The sequence below is a fragment of the Colletotrichum chrysophilum genome, assembly GCF_026319265.1.
Source record: "Colletotrichum chrysophilum strain AFK26 chromosome Unknown scaffold_36, whole genome shotgun sequence".
Lineage (NCBI taxonomy): Eukaryota > Fungi > Ascomycota > Sordariomycetes > Glomerellales > Glomerellaceae > Colletotrichum > Colletotrichum chrysophilum.
In genome coordinates, this window is record NW_026517323.1 from 93080 (window position 1) to 111092 (window position 18013).

At 56.2% G+C, this 18013-nt stretch overlaps 3 protein-coding genes across 3 annotated transcripts; 1 reads left to right on the forward strand and 2 right to left on the reverse strand.

Annotated features, from left to right (window-relative positions):
* Positions 1 to 6121: 6121 nt before the first annotated feature.
* On the forward strand, positions 6122 to 13662 carry COL26b_005360 (uncharacterized protein; the record flags this gene model as incomplete). Its single annotated transcript, XM_053178208.1, has 8 exons — positions 6122 to 6619; positions 6687 to 7090; positions 7148 to 10042; positions 10096 to 10337; positions 10392 to 10729; positions 10781 to 11125; positions 11181 to 12310; positions 12360 to 13662. The coding sequence occupies 8 exons, from the start codon at positions 6122 to 6124 to the stop codon at positions 13660 to 13662; spliced, it is 7155 nt and encodes a 2384-aa protein (XP_053037799.1).
* Positions 13663 to 13893: 231 nt separating this feature from the next.
* COL26b_005361 (uncharacterized protein) lies at positions 13894 to 15033 on the reverse strand (the record flags this gene model as incomplete). The annotated part of the gene is made up of 1 exon (XM_053178209.1): positions 13894 to 15033. The coding sequence occupies one exon, from the start codon at positions 15031 to 15033 to the stop codon at positions 13894 to 13896; it is 1140 nt and encodes a 379-aa protein (XP_053037800.1).
* A 1153-nt stretch (positions 15034 to 16186) lies between these two features.
* Positions 16187 to 17657, reverse strand: COL26b_005362 (uncharacterized protein; the record flags this gene model as incomplete). The annotated part of the gene is made up of 2 exons (XM_053178210.1): positions 16187 to 17513; positions 17590 to 17657. 2 exons carry the CDS (start codon positions 17655 to 17657, stop codon positions 16187 to 16189), a joined length of 1395 nt encoding a protein of 464 aa, XP_053037801.1.
* Positions 17658 to 18013: the final 356 nt, after the last annotated feature.

Below are 18013 nucleotides of genomic sequence, written 5' to 3' on the forward strand. Positions count from 1 at the left end.
GCATCGCGGGTCTCTATTGGCTGCCTTCACCGAATCCTCTGCAGGGTTTAGTGGCGCAGCTCCGTCGACGGGAACGAAACACGCCTCAGGAATTTGAGCCGCGCGGGAAGGAGTCGAAGGATTATTGAAATTACCCGTAAGCAATAAGACGACATCTCATCCTTCGTCGTTCGTCGCTCGCCCATTGCGGAATTGAAGGGGAATAACAACGTCCAAAAAGATAACGACGAGACATCCCGAAAAGGATGTGGTGCCTGCCAAGAACAGCAATCGAGGTGCAAAGACCCCGGTCGGTCGGGTCGCGGCCCAGATACATAGGTAACATCTTCACCTGAGACTCCCGCCCTCACCGTACGGTCATCACAGTGCAGGTGACGAAACAATCAATCATCACTATCGAAGGAAAACGCCCATTGGATCCCGTTACGCAGCAAACAAATCAGCAACCGGCCGATGACGCCCGCTAAGCCGCAGATGCTTGCGCGGTCCGCCGTCCGGGTCGTTTTTTGACACGAAACGGGGATAATTAGGATGGGTTTGAGCAGGATTGATGGGATGGGGATGGGGATAGGGATATGGATAGGGACAGAGGGGGACGCGGGATGGGGATATGGATAGGGGTTGGAGCTGCGGATAAGAAGAAAAATCGAACGGTACGCGCCCACTCACACACTACACATCAATCACTTTGCGCGGTACTTTGAGACGGCGCCGGGCCATGAGTTGGGCTTGGCCGCCACCATGAAAGGGCCAAGCCATCAAGCCAAACCCGCGTGTCCGTCCGCGCGCCGCCCGCCCGCGGAAGGCCAAATGATGAAGGGAAGACCCCCACTTCGCTTCGTTGCGAAAAAAAAAAAAAAGAGAGAGAGAGAGAAGGGGACGGGGGACGTGGGCTGGACTCTGCCGTGACTCGTCCCGTCGGGGATAAAGGCCCGCCGATTCAGTTGCTTTGTCTGTGTGTGCCCTGCCAGTCTCCAGTCTCCAGAGAGAGCGAGAGTGAGTTGAGTCCTGACTCCGTTGCCTCTGCTGAGTAAGGACCCACGCTTCGTTCGATCCAGCCCGCCTCCTTTGTCCCAGGTGTCTGCGATAAGTGGAGGTATCTCCATCGGGTCCATTGCGAACATTGCGGAGAACTCGGCTGGGGGTGCGTGTGGTGGTGGTGGTTGCGCGGTGGCTGGGGAATTTTTGCGTGTTATCTTCCAGGCAGCATCTCTCCAAATGACCAAGTCGCTTTTTTCGATGCTGTGATAGAGGGGGAAGATGCCGTTAAATGTGGAAGGACGTTGAAAAAGGCCCGAGAAACATGTGCACCGTCTGGGCTTTTGGGTTAGTTCGGAATGCAATATCTCGTCCGTTAAGAACAGGTTCAGCAAACAGACTGGACCGACGCATCGGACGGCAGGCAAGGCTTGGCGAGTCGCGGCGACGACACTTTGACAATTCTGGAGACTTTCTCGTCTGTGATGGGTATTACCTTGACGGCCGCGGTTGGCTTTGGTTTGCTGCGACTGCGTACCTAGGTTCGGCGCAGTTAGTGGCGGTCCCAGAGGACCGGGTTTGACTCGACCCTGAAAAAAGGTTAGGGAAATGAAGAAAATTCCAGAAGGAATATACATGCAGTTTAAAGTGCGGAACATAACGAGATGCGGCCAATATTGCAACACTCGTTGACAATATTGACAATAAACGGTCGCCAAAATGTCCGACCGCGGATGGGAAACCCCATCATCTGTGCATCGCCGTGGAGACTGCCAAATCTCCCGCACAGTTATGCCGCGGCATCTCTCCATCCAAGTCCTGCACAAAGCCACAAACTGTGATAGAGACAACTGAATAGGAGAAATAGGGGCAGATTTAACTCTGGGCACTCGAGGCCATTTTATTTACCACATCAATTTGCTTCTGCTACTTCGCCTAACGCATCCGCACGGGTTGGCGGTATCAGATTGATCGGGATCCGTCTTCCTGGGAAAGATGTGAGGTTTCGCTGCGGAACGGGAACATGGGCAAGAAACCGCCGCCGCGCCCCGACTTCAGCTCCCAGCAGCTCCAGTTCCCAGCTCAAGCTCCAGCTTCTTGTCCCAGGCTCCCAGGGCCAGCATCACCCGGAGTGGCACCATGTCAATGCCCACCACGGAGACATGGGGAGGTTGTTTGGACTTTTGGAGCAAATCCAGTTTTCCCCCCTCCCGGCGGCCTGTCTGCTCCGCTCTCAGTGCCTCGTAAAGCGCGCCACACCGAGATTGAAGATGGGGATGGTCTGGAGATGAAGGCACAGTCACTGAGCCACACGCACAACCTGAAGCCTCCGTATCGCATCGCGCCCGCGGAATGACTGGAAGGATAAAAAAGTTGGCAGAGGGGGATCTCGGGAGCGCACCAATGGGCGACGATCCAAATGGCAACGACGCTTCCTTGTTGAGCGTCACCCAATACTAGTGATAAATATAGAAACGATCACCACAGGGGGGGCCAACGGATCTTAGGTTGGAGCTACGGCAGAATACCACTGCTTCGGTCTCGGGCAAAAAATGACGAGATTTTCGGGCTTCGTTACCAGAGACATGACATCCCACGGGCAGGACGGCACCTACGGGCAGCGCGGACGGCACCCAACCGATGGGATTTCTCAGCCTTCTTTTCCAGTTGCCTAGTGTGCTACCTCAGCTAGTATAGCGTACCGCGTACCGCCAGTACGGGCTGTGAATCAACAGGGCCGCATTTTGGTTCACTCTGCGCCCTAATGCCTTTCCGCTTCGGGTAGGCCGGAAGTCAATAGTTCACCGAAGGTTGGCCAATGAAGGAGGCATCCCCCATGGGTGTTGGCCAGCACCTCCGGGCTGATTAGTGGGCAGCGGACATGCCGATACGGCGATATTCTTCTAGACCGATTAGACGGGAGTTGGATCGATAATCGGTGAAGGAGCCTGCACTGTTCAGGGCTGAGCAGTGAGGGCAGGCTGAAGCACAGGGCACAGAGCAGGATACGAACGGTGGGAATAAGAAGAAAATATGAGTGCTGCTCGAACGTTGTGCTTTCTTCTCGGGGCTCGGGGTGGCTTGTTACCGGGAGATAGCTATGCACATGTGTCTATGCATGCAAACCGCTGCTGGCCTGTTTGGCCTGTGCCTGTGTGTTTGGCATGTTGGCACTGCAGGAACACCAGTCAGTGGCTGTGTGTCTTGTGTGTATGCACAAAGTCGCTCCACCAGGGCACCGTATTTTCTCTCATAGCCGCGTCATGCAAACCCATGATAGGGGGTGACTAAACAAGCTTCGGCATGCCTTGGCGAATTCATCGCGAAAGCAAGACGGGCCCTGCTAAGAGGAACTCCTGAATCTCCACTACGGGAGATGTTACAAGTGAACTTACGGGATGAGGTTGAAGACATGTCGATTCATGTTGTTGTACACTACATGGCGCATATGTGTGTCTGTTAGATTTGAGAACAAAAGAGCTGGCTACTGACTGGTGCGTTTGAGCAGAAATGAGGCTTGAGTTCAAACGAACCGAGACCAGCCTCCTTTGGCCAGTTTTTTGAGTTTCAGCTTGCAAGGACAGCACTTGCGCAGTTCCGCCAGCTGTTCGGACGAATACGAACATCAGACGAGCGAGGAACACTTGACAAGCACTGGACACCGCCCGCCGTTTGATTTCCTCTGTGCACTAGCCGCTGCGGCCTCTGTGCACTGGTTGACATGCACTAGAAACTTACTACGAAGTACCTAGTGTGGTGCTGGCCGGCTGCCTGTCTGTCTTGATTGCTAGCGCGGGATGCTCCATGTTCGGTTCCCTGGAAGCGAAGGGCCTTCGTGTTGCAGATTTGGATGATGGACGTGGCTGACGGTAAAATGAGCAGAGCAGCAGCAGAAGAGGCTGATTGATGGATGTGCGAAAGAGGACGGGCGTTGAAAGATAAGAGATGTTGGTTGATAATGATCCGACCTGGGCCTGATGCGTGGTATTGGACGGGAAAAAAGGAAGGTTGCAGTGTGACTCTGTAGCTCAATTGAGCGTTCTGCGCCGACGAAACAGGCAAAAACAGGCAAAAACAGGACAAGCAGACTGCCCGAATCAACTGAGACTCTGCCCGCTCCGCGTTGAGTTTACCTAGAGTACTTACCTGCACCGTTGCAAATCCAACGTCCGTCCTGTCCGTCCGTTTGTTTGCCACTTCGGCTCTGCAGTCTCTGCAGTCAAGTCTGCACCAAGCAAGCAAGCCCAAGCAAGCCCAAGCCTGTGAGGGGGAGGGCGGCCGGCACATCTGCCATTTTATTAGTGCACAAACCGTTCGAGCCGGGCTAATGCCGTGACGTCAAAAACGATGCGCTGTCCGTCACTTTCTACCGAGTCCTAACAGCAGAAGAGCCCACAATCACGCTCAGTCCGTGACCCGTCCCATCATCCCTCCTCATCCCATCCCATCACCCTTCACCATGATCCCATCCCATCCCATCCTGAGCCGTGTGCTGTGTCCGTGTGTGGTGGACCCCTCTCCTGACTCGCTTGTCTCCTTATCGAAGTCTTCCCGAAAATTCTTCCCACACTTTTTTTCTGCTGTGTACATCCACACACACATGGATCCATGTAGCGCGTATATGCTAAGCCTAGGCAAAGACACACTGCAAAAACAGCGAACAATGAGACAGACAATCGAAAAAAGGGGACCATGTCGCCAACGCGACCAACCAACGCAGGTTGCTTACCGTGCCATAAGACGCCATACGGTGTCGGCGGCTGGCAGCGGGCACAACACGAGAAATATGCAATGCAATGCACGAATGGCCTTGTCCACCGCCCCAGGCCACCGCAGGCAAGCGAGCCAAACCCCCAACCTCACCCCCAAGAATAGGCTCTCTAGCCGCGTTCTGGACCTCGCTTCTGCCTCTCGTGACTGGAACATGCTGATTGTTTCCATCAGTTCTATGCAGCACCTACGGCGATGCCCACTCGCCCTCGTTGAAGCTTTTGCTCGGCAGGCTTAATGCTGTCTTGGGATTTGCTTGAAGCTGGCTCTGGCGTGCCCGAGCACAAGCCAAAATCATCCCCCCCCCCAAGCACCCAAGCCCAACCATCCTGGACCATCATCCCTGGAGGATCCAGGATCGATTGGCTTCCCGGGAACCACCCTGGTCGGAAAATGTCCAACTTGTCGACTTTTGAGGCTCCACTCCCCTTGCCCGGGTCCGCTTCTTCCAAGCCGGGCACAACGAGCCTCGAACAGTGGCCCGCCGGCGTCAAGGCCCTCAAGGCAAAAAGCCAGACGAAGGACCGCCTTCTGGCCCTCCGAGGCCTCAGAACCTGGACTTGGGCCCCAAGTCCCGAAGATCTGCATTGTTGGCCAGTCCACCGCGGCGGACTGGGGGGGGGGGGCCCCTTTAGCACCTTAGGAAGGAGGATATTCATAGTACCCAATCGGCCAGCCTCCGGAACCCTGCTCTTTTCGACAGCCGAACGAAGGCCACCCGAGGGAAGAACGAGCAGGAGGGAAAGAAAAGGTCACCGCTATGATGCAGACATGAGTAAACCTCGAGCTCGTATCCTAGAATGGTGGGCTCCGCTGTCGACGGGCATGACGGGCTTTGGTGACCCTTTTCGTGAGGCGATGCCTGGTATACCTGCGGGTCTGCGTCTCTTTACCATGTATCCCACGTATCGATTCCCGCCCCCTTAGTTCAAAGATTTCTGTCTCCATCAAAGGATGTAGATGTCCCTCCCTCCCACCCCCCCTCTGACGTATCTTGGTCCTGGTTTTCTTGCTCTAGCTTCTGCTCTGCGTGTTTGTGTGGGAACTGGAGATCTTTACAATCGCTCAAGCCTCCTTTCCATACTTTCGTCTTTCGTTCAATCAAGCAAAACTAGCATCACTCGCTTTTGGCCGGTTTATGAGTATTGTTACATCGCTTTTCACTTTCGTTATCTGATTTTTATCGGTTTTTAGGCCCCCGTATCTCTCTGATTGTGTGTGTGTGTGTGTGTGGCCTCTCTGGCGTCATATCATCAGTTGGCTTGGATATTCACTCCCATACAACCAGAAGCAGTGGTCGGTCGCTTCAACCCACGCTCGCTTCGAGGAGCTCTCGGGCGTCCCTCACAACACCACATAACAAGCAGCCAAGATGTGGTTTGGGAGTTCGCTCCTATTACTGGGTTGCTTAACCCATAATGTTAATGGCTACAAGTACGACCCGGACTATGTCGACTTCAACCTCAACACAAATAAGGATGCGCAAGATCCTATACAATATGACGGAAAATGGGAGAACCACGACTTCCACCCGTCACCAGACAACTGGCGGTTTCCCTTTTACACTATCATGCTCGACCGCTTCGTAAATGGCGACCCAGCAAACGATAACGCAAACGGAACCGTCCTCGAGCAGGATATCACGGGCACGCAGCTGCGATTTGGTGGTGACATCGCCGGTTTGGTGGACACGCTGGATTACCTCCAGGGAATGGGCATCGAGGGATTGTATTTCGGAGGATCTATGCTCATCAACGCGCCCTGGAACTACGATAACTACTCTCCTTTGGACCACACCCTTCTGGATTTCCACTTTGGCAACATCACGATATGGAGAACCGCGATCGAGGAAATCCACAAGCGTGGAATGGTAAGTTTCCACGATGATGGAGGAAGATTCCGGACGGGACATGTCGTAAGCTGACCTATCGGAATAGTACATCGTCTTCGACAACACGGTCGCGACACTGGGTGACTTGATCGGTTATAAGGAATACCTCAACTCCACGGCGCCGTTCGAGCCCCACGAGATGGAGGCCATCTACAAGACCGACCGACACTACTTGGACTGGACTTTCCCGACCGGATACAACAAGACTTGCGAAAACTTCCCGAGACTGTACTATGAGTCCGGTTACGAGGTCGGCGAGGAGGTTTACGGCATGTTCGAGGGCTGCTACGATGGTGACTTCGACCAGTTCGGTGACACAGAGGCTTTCGGCGTTTACCCGGATTACCGTCGTCAGTTGACCAAATTCGCTTCCGTCCAGGACAGATTGAGAGAATGGGTCCCCGCCGTCAACCAGAAGCTCGGTCACTTCTCCTGCATGCTGATCAAGATGTGAGTTCGAGAAATGTTCGCGAGGAAACTTGGCAGAAAACTGACAAATGACTGCAGGTTGGACATTGATGGCTTCAGATACGACAAGGCGCTGCAAGTTACGGTCGATGCCCAGGGTGAATTCTCCAAGATGATGCGTGACTGCGCCAGCGACCTTGGCAAGAAGAACTTCTTCCTTCCTGGTGAGATTACAGGTGGTAACACCATGGGTTCCATCTACATCGGTCGCGGACGCCACCCGGAGCAGTGGTTCAAGGACATCAACACCGCCTACAGCACGAACGAAACCGTCGCAGAGGACCAGGACATCTTCATCCGCGACAAGGGCCACCAGGCCTTGGATTCGGCCGCCTTCCACTACTCCTTCTACCGTTTCCTGGTCATCTTCATGGGTATGGACGGTACTGGTGTCGCCGGATACGATGTGCCCAGTAACTTCGTCGAGGCCTGGAACGAGGTCCTCCGAGCCAACGATCTGATCAACGCCAACACTGGCGAAGTCGACCCCCGTCACATGTACGGCGCCATGAACCAGGATACCTTCCGCTGGCCCGCCATCGAACTCGGCCACGAGCGCAGTCTGATGGGTCTTTTCGTCACGACGCTTCACCTGCCCGGAATTCCCATGCTCACCTGGGGCGAGGAACAGGGCTACTACGTGCTCGACAACACCGCGCAGAACTACATGTTCGGTCGTCAACCTCTGTCTTCCGCCCCCGCCTGGCAGCAGCACGGATGCTACTCCATGCCTGCTACCCTCTACTTCCAGATGCCTCTTTCGAACGCGCGCGAGGGCTGCCGCGATGACACCGTTTCTTGGGATCACCGCGATCCCGCTCACCCCATGAGACTCGTCCTCAAGCACATGTACACCATGAGAAAGGAGTACCCTGTTCTTCAGGACGGCATGTGGCTGGTTCAGCTGTCAAACCACACCGAGGAGCTCTTCTACCCCGGTAACTCCGGAATGGCCACTGTGACCGGTCTTTTCAGCGTCATGCGCTACCAGCTCGGTGTCCAAGACATGGGTGAAGACCTCGTCCCCGTCTGGTTCCTGTACAACAACTGGAACGTCACCAAGTCGTGGACCTTCGACTGCACCAACGAGGATGAGGCTCTGATCTCTCCCTTCGAGGATGGAACCACCGTCAAGAACCTGTTCTTCCCCCACGACGAGATCAAGCTCGAGGCCTCCCCCAAGAAGCTCGGCTACGCCGGCAACACGGGCTTCAACGGCTGCACCAAGAACATCACCATGGCTCCCTTCGAGTTCCGCGCCTACGTCCCGAAGGCCGACTTCAAGAACCCCCCCGTCATGCTCACCAAGTTCAGCCCCGGCCACGACTACCGCATCCTGGCCAACGACACCAGCAGCACCGTTCCCATCGAGTTCCAGTCCAACGCCGAGCTGGACTGCGAGAAGTTCAAGGGCTTTGTCACCTTCAGGGCCCACACCGACGACAACAGCGTTCCCTCTATTGACGAGAGCTCCATCAAGTGCTCCAACATTTCCGAGCGCCCGCAAGAGTGGACCGGTGTTTTGCCCTCTGTTTGGTCGTGGAAGGCCAACCTCATCAACGTCAAGCACGGTGTCCACGAGGTGACTGTCTCCAATGCCACCACCGCTACTGGAAACTCGACCACCGGCGCAACTGATCACTTCTTCTTCCGCATCGGCGCGGCCGAGAACCCGATCGTGTTCCCCGCGACCGCCAACTACTCCACTACGCTGCTCTCCCAGGACGACGACGGCACCCTCAGAATCAAGCACAGCGCCGCCGGTGCCTCCAAGTTCCGCTACTCGACCAACTTCGAGTCCTCCTGGAGCGACTGGGTCAACTACGAGACCGAGACAAAGGTTGTGAAGCAGGAGTGGAACGGAACCAAGGAGCAAGAGTGGGACGGAGAGCACATCATCGTCCAGTACTGGTCCCAGATCCTCGGAACTAGCGCCTACAAGGTCCATGCTGATCTCGACTACGACATCCCCCGCCGCATCCCGCACATGTTCGCCGTCGGCAAGTTCAACCAGTTCGGTTACGACAGCGGTCTGACCAAGTCCCTGTCGCACAAGGCGGAGTCGCTTTGGCAGTGGCACTACATGGACGAGTGGCCCAACTACTTCAAGTTCAGCATCTGGGGCATGAACCCTGACAAGATGCCCGATCAGTCGTTCGTCTACGGTGACGTCGACGGCGACAGCGTCGTTGAGCGCCTGCCTCCCTCCTCGCTGTTCGAGAACGCCGTCAACATCACTTCCGCGCCGCCTAAGCCGTACCTCGCGTACAAGGTCATCCTCAACGACGCCACGCTGCAGTACCAGCTCATCCCTGTTGGCAGCATGTGGGTGCAGTTCTTCCTGTGGCTGTTCCTCTTCATCCTCCCCATCGTCGGTGGTCTCGCCGCCGTCCAGGCCTTCAAGCGTTCTTTCTACCAGGTCAAGTTCAACGAGACCGGTGTTGGTGCCCAGTCAAAGTTTGGCCAGATTGTCGAGAAGACCCGCAACGTTTTCATCGGCGCCGCTGGTGCCATCCCTCTCAAGATGAACAGCTCGACCGACCTCGTTTCTGCCGCTGCGGCTGCCACCACTGCCAACAAGCGCCGCAGGGTGCTGATTGCCACCATGGAGTACAACATCGATGACTGGAACATCAAGATCAAAATTGGTGGTCTGGGTGTCATGGCCCAGTTGATGGGTAAGGCGCTCAAGCACCAGGACCTCGTTTGGGTCGTTCCCTGCGTCGGTGATGTCGAGTATCCCGAGGACCAGCCCGCTCCCAGCATGTTCGTCAAGATTATGGACCAGATGTACGAGATCAAGGTTCAGTACCACATTGTCGATAACATCACCTATGTTCTGCTGGACGCTCCTGTTTTCCGCAAGCAGACCAAGTCTGAGCCCTACCCCCCTCGCATGGACGATTTGGAGTCTGCCATCTACTACTCTGCATGGTAAGTTGAAAACCTCATTTGATCGCTTTCAACACGTACTGACATGAATTCAGGAACCAATGTATTGCCGAGGCAACCAACCGTTTCCCCATCGATCTTTACCACATTAACGATTACCACGGAACCATCGCACCGCTCTACCTGCTCCCCAAGACTATCCCCGTTGCTGTGTCCCTCCACAATGCCGAGTTCCAGGGTCTCTGGCCCATGCGCACACCCGAGGAGAGCAAGGAGGTTTCTAAGGCGTACAACTTGGATCTTGAGATCATCAAGAAGTACGTCCAGTACGGTTCAGGTAAGCATGCATTCGCCGCCGCGAGTCACGAATCAGACTCCTAACATCACGCAGTTTTCAACCTTCTCCACGCTTCCGCCAGTTACCTCCGCATCCACCAGAACGGCTTCGGCGCTGTCGGTGTCTCCAAGAAGTACGGTGACCGTTCGTTCGCCCGTTACCCTATCTTCTGGGGTCTCTCCAAGATCGGCCAGCTGCCCAACCCCGACCCTACGGATACCGCCGACTGGGACAAGGAGGATTTCATGAAGCAGAAGAAGCCCGAGGTCGACCCCGCGTGGGAAGCCAGCCGTGGTGACCTCCGTAGACAGGCTCAGGAATGGGCCGGTCTGAAGGTCGACCCTGAAGCCGAGCTTTTCGTTTTCGTCGGTCGTTGGTCTCTGCAAAAGGGCGTAAGTCATGAATCGGTCCACTGGCTCGAAAACATTGCTGACGTTTTCTAGGTTGATCTTATTGCTGACGTGTTCCCCTCTGTCCTCGAAACCAACCCCAAGGTTCAACTGATTACTATCGGTCCCGTTATTGATCTCTACGGCAAGTTCGCCGCCTTGAAGTTGAGCAAGCTCATGGAACTTTACCCCGGACGTGTCTTCTCCAAGCCTGAGTTTACTGCTCTCCCGCCCTACATCTTCAGTGGTGCCGAGTTCGCCTTGATCCCCTCTAGAGATGAGCCTTTCGGTTTGGTCGCTGTTGAATTCGGAAGAAAGGGAGCCCTGGGTGTCGGTGCCCGTGTCGGTGGTCTCGGTCAAATGCCCGGATGGTGGTTCACGGTCGAATCGACCAAGGCTGTAAGTCAACAATCATTTCGTCTATCCACCCACAAGCCGCTAACAAGCTTCACAGGCCCATCTTACCAAGCAGTTCAGACACGCCATCCAGTCTGCTCTCAAGGCCGATACCAAAACTCGTGCCGAGATGCGTGCCTACTCCGCAAAGCAACGTTTCCCTGTCGCCGAGTGGCTCGAGAAGCTCGAAAAGCTCCAGGCTGGCTGCATCAAGTCTCACGCCAAGTACGGTAAGAAGGGTCTCGGCAAGGGTAACGTCCTCGTCAAGCGCAGCCGCGCCAGCTCCAACGTCGGCCTCCGCGAGGAGGTCGAGCTCGTCGACCGCTCCCCCGCCTGGATGAGACAAGTCTCCGACTACGACGATGATGCCACCACTCTCAACACCGGACGCAACACCCCCGCTGGCATGCAGACTCCTCACGGTTACTACTCTAGCACCCCCGGATCGCCCATCATCTCGCCTTCTCCCGCATATGTCGACTCTCCCGGTGGCTCTCGCGCTGCTTCACCTGGCCCTCACAGCCGCAACATCTCTGGCAACGAGCTTACTCACTCTCGCAACTACTCTGGTTTCTCCACTCACGATGTCAACAACCACAGCCGCAACGTCTCCGGTTTCTCCATGGCTGACACGCTTCCTCTGCCTCCCCCAGGCGGTGCTCTGGGTATCCACGACAACTCTTCCCGTGCTTCCATGCTTAGTGTTGAGGACGTCGTCGGTGACCGCCATGACTACAAGCTCCAACAGGTCGACCCCTTCTTCACCGACCAAAAGGGCGAGTTCTACCAGGAATTCGAGGAGAGACTCAAGAACCTCAACGCGCAAAACTCCATTTCTGATCTCTGTATCGAGGACTACCTGATGAAGAGTGAAAAGGAGTGGTTCGACATGTACCTCGACGCCAGGCTGGGTCGTCCTTCGCGCCCCTCGTCTCCCTCCGGCTCCGGACGACGATCCATGTCTAGAACCCGCTCCCCGTCCAGATCCCCTCTCGGCATGCTCAAGAACCTGTCCAGCTCCAAGCTTAGCTTGCCCATGGAGCGCGGCCGCGCTGCCAGACGTTCCAACCTGATGAACAGCACCAACGCAGATGGCTACGGTGACCAGACTCCTCCCGATTCCCCCGGCTATGACCGCGCCCAGTTCGCCCTTCCCGACGACTACGTTCCCCCTACTGGTGTCAAGAAGTAGGTTCTCATCTTTCCCTCACCCCGTATCATAACTAACTTCACCCAGGTACCTCCAGTACAAGGTCGGCGATTGGCCCGTCTACGCGATGCTTCTGGCCCTCAACCAGGTCATCGCCACCAACTCCTACCAGGTCACCCTTCTCACTGGCGAGGTCGGCCAGACGGCTTCCAAGCTCTACGTCATCGCCTCCATCTACCTTTTTGGCTCTCTCGTTTGGTACACGCTTTCCCGCACTGTTCCTCTTCTGTACCCGCTCTCGGTGCCTTATATCGTCTACGGTATCGCCTTCCTGATCCTCGGCTGCTCCCCCTTCGCCGCGGACAACAACACACAGGTCTGGCTCCAGAACGCCGCCACCGGCATCTACGCCTTTGCCTCCGCCTCCGGATCTCTCGCGTTCGCCTTCAACTTCGGTACCGACGGTGGCTCTACCGTCCCCAAGTGGATCCAGCGTCTTGCCATCATCCAGGGCTTGACCCAGCTGTACACTCTCGGTCTCTGGGCATGGGGTTCTCTCGTCTCCGACGCCGAGGCCAACTCTCAGCCCAAGCCCACTCTCGCCGGCTCTCCCGCCCTCCTCGGCATCTGTCTCCCCGTGTGCCTGCTCCTGTGGGCCATCGGCGTGCTCCTCTACCTCGGTCTACCCGATTTCTACCGCGAGTCCCCGGGTCCCGTGCCCAAGTTGTGGGCGTCCCTCGTCAGGCGTAAGACCATCGCCTGGTACCTCCTCGCCGTCGCCATCCAGAACTACTTCCTTTCCCCGCTCTTCGGCCGCAACTGGTTCTTCCTCTTCTCGTCCCAGCACGTGCCCGTCTGGAGCATGGTCATCCTCGCCCTCTTCTTCTTCATCTTCGTCTGGGCCTTCGTCCTCTGGGGCCTGGCCAAGGCCAGTGCCAGCCATCCCTGGCTGTTCCCCATGTTCGCCGTCGGTCTCGGTGCTCCCCGCTGGGCCCAGATCTGGTGGGGTACCTCCCGCATCGGCGTCTGGATGCCTTGGGCCGGCGGCGCCGTCGCAGGTGCCGTCCTCAGCCGTATCCTCTGGCTCTGGCTCGGTGTCCTCGACGGTCTCCAGGGCGCGGGTATCGGTATGATTCTCATGCTGACGCTCACCCGTGTCCACGTCGCGGCCGCCTGTGCCGCGGCGCAGGTCGTCGGATCAATCTTCACCATGCTCGCGCGTGCGACGGCGCCCAACAACGTCGGTCCCGGGCCCGTATTCCCCGACGTCAGCGAGGGTGTCGGCGTGGCGCTTGCGAGCGCGTGGTTCTGGGTGGTTCTGTTGTTGAACCTGTTTATCTGCATTGGTTACTTCAAGTTCTTTAGAAAGGAACAGGTTAGCAAGCCTTAAAGGGAAGGGGATATATACCACAAGGCTATGATTGTGCTTTTCTGGGATTAGACATGGATAGAAAGTTTTTGTTTGTTTTGGGTAGCATATGATCCTCAGTAATGACCACACACTTACTACTGTTAATAGAGATAATGAACAATTAGATATCTCTCAATATGTTTCCTCCGTCTCGGTGAAAGTGAAGTCTGCCCTCATGTAACAACTCAATACCATCCTAGCAGCAACTGCCTAACAATTCGATGGGTTGACTGTAGCAAGCCTACTCAAAACATGGATAGGAGAGCCTGGATTCTGCACGCCGGGATTGGGGATCGCATCTAGGTTGAAGGACAGCTTGACGTTGGGCCCAAAGATGAGGCAGTGAGTTGAGCCGCCGAAGTGGAAGCGCCCAATCTTGTCTCCCTTCTTGAAGCCGTTTGGCTTATCGAAAAAGTCAACAGAGGAAACCTCAGCCATGCCAATCATGACTACAGCCATCAGGCCGATGTCAGGGTTGTCCGCCTGGATGTAGGCAACGCCACGCTTGGCAACCGCGGAGATGTAGCTTTGTGATAGCGCGTCGGCGCCGATGTCCGGATGTGCTATTCCCTTGTCCGGGCTGAACCCCCACATGAGAGGCTCTGAGTAATATGCGCCATTGATGATCTTGGGGCATTCTGTATATGAGCCAGAAACGGGAGCATGCCAATTGTGGTAGCTATCCGCGCTCAGAAATGCCTGATAAACAGTACCTCCGACGAATTGCTGGGCCTTTCCCTCGTCGCCGAGCATATCCGCGAGGCTGTAGTTTGATCGGCCGTCGGGGTTCTTCACCCAAAAGGTGTCTCGAAGCTGGACGTTTCTCCGGATGTAGAAAGGAGTTGATTCGGTGGCACTGACGATGACATTATCATCGTGAGGACAAGCGAGCGGTCGGAGGCCATGCTTGAAGTCGCGGGTGAAGAATTGATCCCAGGAAGTAAAGCCGTAATGAATCGGGTCTTTGGGATCAGGAACGATGTAGGTGTCCAAAAAGTTGCTCAGCCCAGCCTCCTGGATCTGGGCATCTTGCGATAGCCAACCTCCTGCGTCGGTCGTCACGGGCTGAACTGACTCCCGCGTTTTGAGATAGTGGCCCCAGTATTCCAGCATATGTTTGAATACCTCGTTAACATCGTCCCGAATGAATGCGGCGAAACCAGCCTTTGTAGCCATAGGCCAGTCTAATATGGCGTTGATAGGGGTGCCGATCTGAGGGGAGTCGTTATACAAGATTGGATGTTGAATCTGGTAGTTCAGTGCTTGTATGAGTGTCTCAAGGTCTCTGATTTCTGGGCCGCCACCCGGGATGGTGTTGTACGGAGGCCTTGTCGGCACCTCGGTCAACATCTCTGTAAAGAGCATGAAGACATTGGGGTTCTTTCTAAGAAGTTCCCGGAGCTCTTTGATGGGCGGGGCATCGGGCAAATTTGCATTCTTCGCCCGTCTAAGGATTTCCTTAACATGGTCTTGAACCGATTTAGGATCATGGGGCAACCATCCACCGATTCGGTGTGCTAGAGACGGACTGGGAACGCGTCCAACTCTCGCTTCTTTGGACTGAATAGCCATGATGATAGGATCTGATGAAAAGGGTGAAGAGAATGAACTGGCTTCAGGTGTCTGAGATAATCTGGAAAGCAGGCATCATGTACCGGGGCAAGAATTCTCACTTTTATATGCCAGGGGTCAGCCATTATTGAGCCAACAACACTCTATGCTATCACAGCATCATCGTCGGTTTCGGTTGAGTTGATTCACACTGGTGGCCCGGTGTGGTAACTTGGTCTGAGTAGAAAAGTGTGCAGAAGTAGCATGATACGACTCACCTTAGCCATACATGCCGTTTTCGGTCCAAGTGCACTAACAGCGCAAGCTTCCCCCCTCGCAACAGGCACTCCATCGTCTCAAAATCATACCCTCGAACGATTGAATGCCTCAAAGTAGGAGGGTTACCGTCTACATTGCCCGACATTCGCGGGGTTGAAACTTCCAGCCGAGTCCAGAACGCGACAGGAGCGTGGCTTAGAAATCAACTGCCGGCAATCGGGGTGATACCGTTCTGCCGATATCGTTTTCGTCCACGTGGTTCTAGTTTGGTTGCTGAATGCGGCAGTCAAATATCAGCCGCACGCCACGCAGAACACCGGTAGTTAAGGTGCTGTGAGAGATCGTTCCGGCCCGACCCTAAATTGAAGGTGTAAGACATACCGTCTTCAGCGCGGGCCAGAACCTGAACGGGTCCATCTCATCGCCTTGCAAAAGCAGCAAGAGGGCTGGTTTCTCCTCATGCTCTATGAAATAAGGTAAACCATGAGCATTGAGTGAGTTTCTTCTCTCTGGGCGACATCAAGTCTCGGTCTACACCGGTGAAGTGCCCAAAATCGCGCCCAGACACTTCTGCGAGAACCAACACGCGATGGTTACATGTTAACATCAATATATTTTGCCTCGAACCTTTGTACTGTTTTTCTCCAAGCCAAGACACTCTCATCATTTTCCCTCACTTCAACAAGTGCCCCTCCGTGTCGGCACCCTGCGGCCTCTTCCAGTGCACCGGCAGCTCCCCCCAGCTCTCCTCATTATACTTCTCCTGCACCTTCTGACACGTCCTCAGCCCCCACTCCGTCACCCCGACCATCGCACAGCTCTCGAACATGAACGCGCAGCTGCCCGCGCCCACCTTGGCCGGCTTCAGCTCCGCATTCCTGGCCCCCTCGCCGCTCTCCGCGTCGGGACCGTGCCCGCTCATCGTGTTGTGCAAGCTCGCGCCGCCAGGCACGAACCCACCGGAGCCCCCGCGCTTCGCATCGTACCCGCCCGTGATCAGGCCCATGAACTCCGACATGGTGTTGCGGTGGAAGTACGGCGGCCGGAACGTGTCCTCGGCCACCAGCCACCGCGGCGGGAAGATGACAAAGTCCGCGATCGCCGTGCCCGGCACCCCGCTCGGCGCCGAAAGCACCGTGAAGATGGACGGGTCCGGGTGGTCATACGAGACGGTCCCGATCGTGTTGAAGCGCCCAAGGTCGTACTTGTAGGGATAGTAGTTGCCGTGCCACGCTACCACGTCGAACGGGCTGTGCGCCTGCTCCGTCTTGAAGAAGTCGTTGTTGAACTTGACCCGCACCTCGTACTTGCTGGGTCCCTCGTGCGCTGTTGCCCCAAAGTCCTCGTCGAAGCACGCCACGGGAGCCTGGAAGTCCCGCGCGTTCGCCAGCCCGTTGGTGCCGATGGGCCCCAGCTCCGGCAGCACAAAGTGGCCCTGGTACAGCTCCAGCGCGTACCCCCTCGCGGGGCCACTCGGCAGGTGGACCTGGTACTTGATGCCTCTCGGGATGACGGCGATCTCGAGCGGGCGGACGAGCAGCCAGCCCAGCTCAGTGCGGATATCCAGCACGCCCTCCTGCGGGACGATGAGCAGGTCGCCGTCGGCGGAGTAGAAGGCGCTCTTGGTATCCATGCTGCGCCCGGCGGCGTAGACGTACATGCCGATGCCCTGCTTGAGGGTGGGGTCGCCCGCGCCGGCGACGAGCCGCATGCCCTCGACAAAGTCCCAGCTGCGCGCCTCGTCGTGGTCGAAGGGGTCCCAGCGCAGCTGGTTGGGGATATAGCGCAGCTTCGACGGCTCGGCCTTGGGTTCCGGGGTCGTGGTCGGCGCGTAGGGCGGGTGGGCGCACGAGGGCAGGATGCGGTAGAGCCAGGCTTGCTTCATGTCGTGGCGGGGCGCCGTGAAGGAGGTCCCGGAGAGCTTCTCGGCATAGAGGCCGTGGGGGGGCTTTTGCGGGGAGTTTTGGCCGATCGGGAGGGACCCGGGGACGGCTTCGGACCTGTGTGCGGAGAGAGGTTGCAGGTTAGCTACCGGGTTGGTCTCTTGATTGGGTGTCAGGCGATGGGGATACGCACTCGAGGTGGGAGTCGAAGCCGACCTGGTACCGGTACTTCTCCTTGAAATCAAATGTTGTGACGGGCATTGTGACGAACGGCTTCAAAGCAGCTATGTGTCGAAGCTTATAGTGGCCGATGTGATGGATTGTCGAAACAAAGACGCTGCATGGAACGAAAATCGGTCCATGGCTTAAGTTCTATATCACATCCCCTAACAGCGGCGGCGGAATAGGGTTACTCGCTTTGGATGACGTTGGATGGAATTGCGTCCCTCGCAAAGCCGACAGCTTGTTCTCGATTCCGCGGTCGTCGCAAGGACCGTAAAGTCGGCGTCAAGCGGCGTCTGCCGACGTTAGCCGGGGCTGCCGGATGTGGTGCTTCCTCACTAGGCCTTTCAATTCCGAATTTCCGCTGCCTTTTGGGGTTTGGGGGTTCAATTGCT